At 58.0% G+C, this 8,973-nt stretch overlaps 2 protein-coding genes and 1 non-coding gene across 3 annotated transcripts; 1 reads left to right on the top strand and 2 right to left on the bottom strand.

The window, feature by feature from the left end:
• Nucleotides 1-760: 760 nt before the first annotated feature.
• Nucleotides 761-831, bottom strand: D7B24_002255. The gene has a single exon. It is a non-coding gene; the product is annotated as a tRNA-Gly (tRNA).
• A 1,735-nt stretch (nt 832-2,566) lies between these two features.
• Nucleotides 2,567-3,758, top strand: D7B24_002254 (uncharacterized protein; the record flags this gene model as incomplete). Its single annotated transcript, XM_028636467.1, has 2 exons — nt 2,567-2,881; nt 2,952-3,758. The coding sequence occupies 2 exons, from the start codon at nt 2,567-2,569 to the stop codon at nt 3,756-3,758; spliced, it is 1,122 nt and encodes a 373-aa protein (XP_028491369.1).
• A 1,657-nt stretch (nt 3,759-5,415) lies between these two features.
• D7B24_002253 (uncharacterized protein) lies at nt 5,416-6,675 on the bottom strand (the record flags this gene model as incomplete). The annotated part of the gene is made up of 1 exon (XM_028636466.1): nt 5,416-6,675. The coding sequence occupies one exon, from the start codon at nt 6,673-6,675 to the stop codon at nt 5,416-5,418; it is 1,260 nt and encodes a 419-aa protein (XP_028491368.1).
• Between the last annotated feature and the right edge of the window lie 2,298 nt (nt 6,676-8,973).

Genomic DNA, 8,973 nt, shown 5'->3' with positions numbered 1-8,973 from the left:
CCGCCTCGCGAATGACCGCCCTACGCCTCCCTCGTAGACCCTGCCGGAGCGTGCTCCCTCTCACCGGCATCAGGCCTCTTCGGCAAGTCCCACCATGGCGCGTTATCCGTCCACATCGCAGACAGGCCGAGGGTACACGGTAGACACAGATAAACCAGCGTCCATAGGCCAGCCCTCTTCAACTTGACATGGGCTACGAGACAGCGAAATATTCAGTAGGCGCCTCGCATGAACACACGAGGCAAGACACGACGTTACCGTATTTTCCATAGTACTTGATCCAATCGGACGTCTTTGGCTTAGCCATGAGTGGATGCGCGAAGAAAAGAGCAAGCGGCTGTCTATGACAAAATGCTTGGGGTGGAGATGGATGATCCAAGATGAGCTTGTAAAGTGGGCGCGGCAAGTTTTGTTGGAGAAGAGAAGGGTTCAACTGAACAGCGCAGCCAGAGGGACGTCAGAGCCATGGTGCACCAGGGGGGGACGTCATAAATCTGCGTGTAGGATAATGTGACATGTAGACTTACCAACCACCGGCCGGCTACCTGCTACCATACCTAGGTACGCCAAGAGACCTGACGCGTGCGGTCAACAGGAACAAAGGCGTGTCAGCTGACGTCATAATGTAAATGCATCAGACTGGCACTCCAAGATGTGCGCTGGAGTTCCTGTCAATTGGATGTGTCTTAACAGCATTGAGACATGACGACAAAAAGGTCTCCCGGAATGCATATCCAGGAAAAGCAAAAGATTAATGCTGTGCGTGAACTGGGAATCGAACCCAGGGCTCCCCGATGGCAACGGAGAATTTTACCACTAAACCATTCACGCTTGGTTGTAGAGGTGTTTCTGACTGTGCTCTATGAGCTTGATATTCAGGCTCCACATTCTAGGCACCACTCTCCTCGGTGCCTGCATCCATACATGCAAGTATTCTGCAGCGGACAGTGAACGGGCTCCATTGCACAAAGTCGCTCGCTTCATCTTCAATGGCTTTCTCGTACCGTGGCACGCTCCGGATGGTCCTCTACCTAGCACCGGAGCCAGTACCATTGATGAAAGATGACACCGGCGGCGTGGATGTCCTGCGGGACATGAGGATTTCTTCCAGTGTCAGGCTTGCACTACACCGATGACAGCACTCTTCACACTGTAGTTTCCAGTGTGCGGATCATGGAAAACGCCTACAAGAATTAAGTCGGCCACGTTTTGTGTACGATGGCTGCACTCATGGTTCTGTCCAAGCCGGTCTCGCATGACGGTAGGATGGGCGCCGGTTGAACAGGTCAGGTGTGGTTATCATCATGAGCTACGCCTGTTTTCAATACACCAGCCCTTACGATGCGATACAGAGAAGGCGTACGCAGGCTTGTCAACGTCGGCCGGGCCTTCATGATGCCTGAAGGAAATGACATTCATTTCATATACAGAAATGAGGGGTGTAGTTTGAGCCTTTATGGCCATCGCTGGCCAATTCTCCAGCTTGAATGTTCTCGTCATGACGATGATACTTTAAGCCATTTCGTTCAAAGAAGTTGTCGAAGGAGGTCGGATGCAGAGCATGAGCAACGTTACCACGTGGGAAGACTTCATGCTTGATGGGTGTTTTCTGTATTGCCATGTCCGCCGGGCTGGTGCAGAAAATGTACCATGGTGCTATGTCATGTCATGGACAGCCAAGACCGATCAACATGCTTACCTCAAGACCAGGAAAACGGATGCAACGGGCCTCCGTGAGCTGAAGCTTGCGCCGAGCAATCTGCCCAACGGTTTCGTCGAGGAGGCTCTTCAAGTTAGGTGATTTCTTGCGTGTGTTCTCTCTCGCGCATATGCGCCGTGTTTCCAAAACTATCATGCGTGCCCCTGGCCAAGTCCAGCTCCCGTTTGATATGGTCTGGTTCGCGAGACACAGTTCCGTCCATCCATCTGGGGACAGAACATGGCACAAGAGGCGATCGCGAAAAGGCAACGGTAGGGTTTCGAGGGTAAAAGAGTGGTCAGGGTGGTCGGGCTGTGGCTTTGTGAAGAGAGGAGCGTTGTGATCATAGTAGGGTCGTCCGTCGGGCCAAGGGTCGCACACGGGAATTTGGGGTGGGGGGATAGGGGCAGGTTGAATAGAGCAGGAAGCAGAGCAAAAACACCGCCATTCATCATTTCCAGTGAGGTGGTTGGTGAGGGTCAAGGGGTCAAGGGGTCAAGGGGAGGAAGGATCAGGACGGCCATGGCGGGGTGTCATTGCCCCGTGCCAGTGCCAGTGCCGTGGTGGGACCCGAGCTCGAGGTGGGGAAAGAGCTTCGACTCGTGAATGACCAACGACCGACTGACTTGGTTGCAACAACCTTTGCTTGCAACAACCTTTGCTTTCACCAACCATCCATTTCCCGCTTCGTGCCCATTTGGCGTCGTCATTGCCTTTTCAGACCGCGTCCCTTGTCTGTGACTTCGCATCATAGCAGAAGAGAGAGCAACTCGACAAGCCGAATCACTCAGCACGACATCGCCGACCCCCGCGACTGCTCTCCCCGCATAGCACGCCACCTTGATCAATCGCCGGCCTTGCCTCACGATGCCTGACCTCAACTCGGTACCCGCGTCGCCACACGCGCTGACCAGCTCCCGAAGACCGTCATCAAATCAGTTACCCGCTCACACCCTAGACATTCTGCCCTCGAACCAGACAACCGTCAACCAGCCTCGCCGCGCTTCCAATGCCTCGCTCCCATCACCGCACCTTCCCCCAGGCCAACCACAACCGACAACGGCCAATGTCTCAGCTCCATCCGACATTGGTGTCGTGTCGGGTCCTGGACCCATGCGTCATCCACGGCCGTTGACAGCCGCTGATCTGCACATTCAGCTGGAAAAAGAGCAGGAGGCCGTTGTACGCTCCACCGTCCCCCAGACCATGTCTGTTGTCACGAGCATCATGCCGCTAACCATCATGCTCCCAGGTCAATCGTTTGACGCGCGAACTGCAGCTACTCCGGGCCGCCCATAATGCCTCGACCGTCTCGAACGCGTCGTCAACCTCCACAGGCAACACCGCCACCGAACAACCCACACCCCCCGTCGACGCGGGCCTCCTCTCCGGCGCCAGCTTCTCGACGGCCGGCCGCCGCCACAACCGAACCTCGTCAAGCACGAGCGCCCGCAGCCTCATGGCAACCATGGGCTCCGCCAACGCCTCGACAACCTCGATCCCCATACGGTCAGCCCCCGGTGTCTCGCTCTCGCGCCAGAACAGCTCTGCCTCGCACCCAAGCCTCGCCGGCACCTCGCCGGCGGCAGCCGACGTCATCGCAGGCCCGGGGTACTTTCCCTCCTCGCAGCGCGTCCCGCCGCAGGTCGCCACGAGCGCAGGCAGCCTCGCGACCCTGGCTGGACAGGAGCAACAGCAGCAACAGCAGCAGCCGCTGTCGCCGAGCCACGTTCCTGGCACCGTGCGTTACGAAGAGACGCTGCTGCACCGCGAGCAGCTCGAGACGGCGCTGCAGGAGAACGAAGCGCTGAGACGCCGCATCCGCGAGCTCGAGCGGCTGGTGCGCGAGCGCCGCCGCAGCGAGAACGTCAGCACCACGGGGGGCACCACGAGCGCGGGCCCCGCGCCGCAGAGGCCCGGCGGCGACAGGGAGCGGAGCATGACGGCTGCGTCGATGGGCGCGCAGAGCATCGCCGGCAGCGTGGGCGTCGGCGTGCCCGAGGAGGAGGTCAAGGTGGGCGAGAGCGCTTCGAACGCGGGGCTGGCTCAGGGCGTTTGAGTAGTGCGCGCCCTCTGAACTGCGTCACTCACATGGTCGGACAACGGGGTTGGCATGGCGTTTGGTGTTTATCATGACCTTATGACGAAGAGCGCGAGACGCTCGCGTTGCGATGATACTATTGAAGTTGCCTTTGCTACCGTTGCCCGCTGCTCAATTTCGTGAGATTCGTGCGATGCAGTGTGCCTCATGCCATTCTTGTGACGCAGGGGAGCAACCATTCGAGCGTAGCACGAGCATGACTTTTCCTGCCGAAGGCTATGGTCATATCTTGCTGCATTGCGCTTGATTAAATTAATGAGACGACAACTCAGATTCACCAGATTCACCAGATTCACCAGATGCACCGTATTGACGTTTGAGTAACATGGTGAAGAACTCTATCCAGGTGACGCATCGCATGTCGTTCGCCATGCAAACAACAACAGCATCTCCTCTCTCCCGTTCCCCTTCTTTTTCGGCCTCTTGGACCACATGTCCTCGCTCATCCGGCCGGCGCAATACGGCTATACAAATCCACAGCGCATCCACGCCCGTCAAGACTGAGCGCCGCAAGCGGAGTGTCGCTCTGTTGTTGGTTCCATGTCCCCACCTCAGCCTTCAGTTGAAGTCGCGGCAACGCTTCATTGTCGTCATTCGGCGGAACACCACCAACCCAATAGATGTCACCACCCTTCTAGAAGGAGAAGTCTCGTTGCTAGCCACATAGTCTGCAATACATGATGGAAGACTAGATTGACACGCTTCATTTCGAACAAGCGGCTCCTCAACCTCTGAGCACACCCTCAAAAACAACACAACACCAGAGACAACCACGCTGCAGGTGAACATTGTATGCGAGCGAAAGCGCAAATAAACCAATCGTTAAAGAAACGAGACATAATAGCGTCTCAAGTAAGACCACAAGCCTGGTGATTTGCCGTTTGTCGTCGGCAACGAAATCACAAGCCAGACGCCCTCAAGCACACCGCAAAGCCCACAGACGGCGTCTCCTGGCTCTCGACCCTCTGTCAGCGCACATTGGGCAGCGGACGCAGACAACAAGACGCAGCGTGGGGGATTCACCCCACGGCCCTCTTTTTCACGAGCCTCGACCCGTCCCCCAAGCTGGTTCTTCGGTCTGCGTTCCTTTTGAGCTATGTGGCGCCATAGCTCGAGCAGTCAGACTGATGCGACGCGGCACAGCTTGCCATGGCGATTCACGATATGGCGCACGCCGTTGCTGGGGAGGGCATGGGAGAATTTGCGAGCTCGATACCTGCCCAGCCACGCATGCAGTTGATTTCCAGACACGATTTATGCGAGTGATGACATTACAATGGCGTGGGCAGGTACTTCATGTGTGCGGGCTGAGATGGATGTTGAACCGACGTGTGCTTGTCTGCCGTTTTCCCCAACGAATCTGTTCGATGGACTATGCTTCTTCCTCTACTTCAAGAAACACAATGGAGATTTGTTGCGGCGTTGGCGTTGAGTGAGGATGTCTGGGCGGTCTGGATCAGGATGAAGCTTTCAAGACCATCGTGTCATCGCCTGTGAGGTTTCATCACCATAGCATAAGACTCGAAATAAAGCCAAAAGTAATTGAAAGAACACGCTTGATTCAAAGAGGGTATATAAGTCAATCTGTGCACGCTCATACACTGCCCCTCGACACTCACCCTTCGTGAGAGTCATCCAGCTGGATGATCTTCCGATCATACATGTCCTTCGCCACGGGATACACAGCCCTCGCAAAGTTGCTCTGCCTCTCGAACACATATCTCGGCGTTATAGCCTCAAACCCCCACGGGTTCTTGCTCGCCCTGCCCGGGCGGAACGCATGCAGCAGATACGTAAAAGACCAGTCGCGCGCCCACAACGGGTTGTTCCCCACAACGCCGGGCCCCTCGTCAAACACCCCCAGCTCGTCCCCCTGCCTCTTCCCGTCGAGATTCGACTTTTCGCCGAAATGCGGCGCAAACAGCTCCGCGACATCCCCGGTCCCCCACCCGCCCGGCGCAAACGCCTCCCGCTCGACGATGAGCACCTCGCCCTCCTCCCGCACCAGCCGCTCCGCAACAGCCGTCAGCACGCCGTTGCTGTGCGTCTCCCACTGGCCGTCGTACGCGGCGTTCATGCCCTCGATCCACAGCTGCGTCAGCCTGCTCCCCCTGGCGGCGAGGAACGTGCCGCTGTTGAGGTCGCCCTCCTTCTGCCGGCCCGCGACGGCCCGGAAGCCGGCGCCGCGCAGCGGCGCCAGGTCGCGCAGCGCGTGGACGTCCCAGTCGACGTAGACGCCGCCGAGCTCGTGCACGGCCTTGACGCGCACAAAATCTGACTTGTGCTCCATGCCCGTCAGCGCGACGCCGTTGCCGGCGTGCGTCGGGACGGTGACGGCGCGGACGGTGAGGCGCGGCAGGTTCAGGATCAGGGCGTTCCAGCGGCCGGACGTGCCGGCGCGGGCGCGGTCGAGGGCGGCCGGCCGGGCGTTGGTGTGGAAGTAGAGCGTGTCGGGGCGCCAGTGGTGCGCGGCGGCGTAGATGGCGAGGTAGTGGCTGAACTCAAAGTGGAAGTCGGCGTCGGGGTCTTGGAGGATGTAGACGAAATGGGCCGTGTTGGGGATGGTCTCCGCCGTCGTGTTGTGCGGTGGCGAGGGCGCGCTGCCGATGATGGACGTGACAATGTCCTGGATGCGGTCGCGGGTTGGCGTGTGATGGCCTGAGGAGGGAGGCGGGAGGTGAAGGTAGTGTCGGGCGTCGTCTGGGAAGAAGAAGACCAAGATGGCGATGAGAACGAGGACGGCGGTCGTAATGGCCTTGAGCCAGAGAAGGCTCCTCTCGCGGGGTCTGCTGGGGCGGCCTTTGAGGTGTAGTGGCTCGTACTCGCCGCGGGGCTCGTCACCATCTAGCAATGGCAGTTGGAGGCTCGGTGACATGTCGATGCCAGGGGGCGTAGCAGGCTCGCAAGGGTCATGGGCCGCAAGAAGTCAGGGCAATACATACGAGCCGTCCTCGGAACAGACGAGCACCTAAACAGAGGGAAATGTGTAGCACAGGAAGAAAGACCAGACAGCTGGGAAGGGGGGGGGGGGGACATCGACATCAAAAGACGTAACAAAGCCTCCGTCATGGCACGGTCTGCCATGTGCCCAACAGACCGTCCATGGCAGCCGGCAAGAGGACAGGCGTGGAGCCAGCTCAGCTACAGGCGTAGAACCAGCTCCTGTCAACAGTTGTGGTCACACTGTGAGTACCGCAGTGTATCACTTATGGTCGTCTCACCTGACAGGCAGCAGGATTTCGGGCATGGTGCGGGCGAGGCGGCCAGTGGAAAGCGGGCTACAGACGAAGAAACATGCTTCGCACTGCGGAATGGGAGGCTCGGCCACGCAAACAACGACCAACAACAGGCTCCGCCATGTGGAAAACACGGCAGTGCTCCACCGGTACTCCAGGCTGCCGTTTAGGGGGACGTTGCGAGAGAGGTGGATGCATGCGATTTGAGTTTCTCTTGTCGTGGGTTGGGGGAGTTTTGTTGTCGTCAGCTCTGGGCCGGAGTGATGTCGGCTTGGGCTCGACGAAACAAGTCAGCCTAGGCTATGCTGCTCGAAGGGCAGATGTTGACGCCGATCAGACAGATCCGGTGTCGCGACGGCTGTCAATCAATGCCTCTGTCCGTACCAAGTACAGCCCGTGTGGTCGCACATGTGTACTAGGAACGGCTTCGGCATGCTGTTTTGCTCCGAGTCTGTATGGCTCCCTGCTTTCGCCTCCATCTGGCGTCCTGGTCGAATCGCTGGAGCCTAAACTTAAGTCCAGGACTCCATATAGAATAGATCCCAGGACAGCCTTGTCCAGGCGTGAGCGCGGCCCGCATCACTTGGCAAACGTCCGTCTAGCATGATGTCCGTCAACTCAATTCGGTCCAGCTCAGCATCTCCGGCAGGTTTGCGTGGCCCCTATCACATTTCCCGCCTGGCTGGGGCCGTGTGCGGAAAATCTGACATGCATCCCAACTCCTGGGCTCCTTGGGTCAAAGGCTTCGGCAGAGTGGCCAGATTATGACCCGCCAAGCCTGAACGAAAACATTCACTAACAACAGTCATGGCCCACTCCGTTCGCACTCTAAATGGAGAGTGATCCATAGGATCCTCCTGGCATTTGGGGGCCTAAAGTGGAGGAGACAAGGGAGAGATTGCAAATGGGACGCTGGCTTGGCCCCCCTTGGAAACGAAGATCAATTGCAACCCAATCGGCAGTCCAGCCTGCGAGCACAGGGATACGCACTGCCACGGTTGTCCATCTCGGCATGACAGAAGAAGCCCATGGCAAAGTGCAAGTAAAGTGCCAAGGCATAAAGCTTCGAGAGACCTCGACGGAAAGTCTCATCGCACGCCGTCGTCTCACTCATGGATGCGGCTCCTCCAGTTTGCTACATGTGCAATGACCACAACAGCGCCCCCTGTCGCCTGTTCGGCACTTTGCCATCTCTAGCCATTCTATTCGCTCATAACCTCCGTCTTCCGCTTTTCAGCTCCATCTAGGCCTCTGCGCCTGCGACTGCGCCCCCACCATACGCGAATAGGCACTGACAACATACGGCGGAGGGGGAGGGGGCTCCCTAGACCCTCGAAAATGACGTGTCGCGAAGGAAGAAGGGACAAATGGCCGATCGCGAGAATCAACGTCACACGAGGAACCCGACACGCGTACCCGTGTGTTCCGCGGCGTCTGGTCCACTCAACGACCGCCGTCGTCCCACGGACCTGAACTCTGCGCTCCCGTGTCGACGCCTGTGTGAGCCTGTGTCAACGCTTGTGTCATGCGCCCACCCACTCTAGGAACACCGCAAGCAGCACCAGCCGTGTCCCCCTGTTTTCGCCGTGCTGCGCTGGCTCGATCAGGCGGTTTCTCGGAGACGCGATTGCTGTGCAGCAGCCAAGACGCTGCTTCTGAGGGAGGCTAGCAATCTGGTACACAGTGAGAAGTGCGTTTCTCATGACAGTCGCCTCAACTGCCGCCACTTGGGAGACCTGTAATATGCTTCGCAAGACACATGGCTAGATGCGCAGCAATGACCCGAGGCTGAAAAGGGCTGGTGTTCGACATCAGCCGATGTTTGCACCGATGCAGTTGAACTCCGCTGTCGCGATATATCCTCGTCTCTGCCGGATCATGGATGCCACACCCAAGATGCATGCGAAGAGCAGCATCGCGGAGTACATGAGCAAGCC

The sequence above is a fragment of the Verticillium nonalfalfae genome (assembly GCF_003724135.2).
Source record: "Verticillium nonalfalfae strain VnAa140/NRRL 66861 chromosome Unknown scaffold_151, whole genome shotgun sequence".
Classification (NCBI taxonomy): Eukaryota; Fungi; Ascomycota; class Sordariomycetes; order Glomerellales; family Plectosphaerellaceae; genus Verticillium; species Verticillium nonalfalfae.
This window is presented reverse-complemented; position numbering and strand designations above follow the sequence as displayed.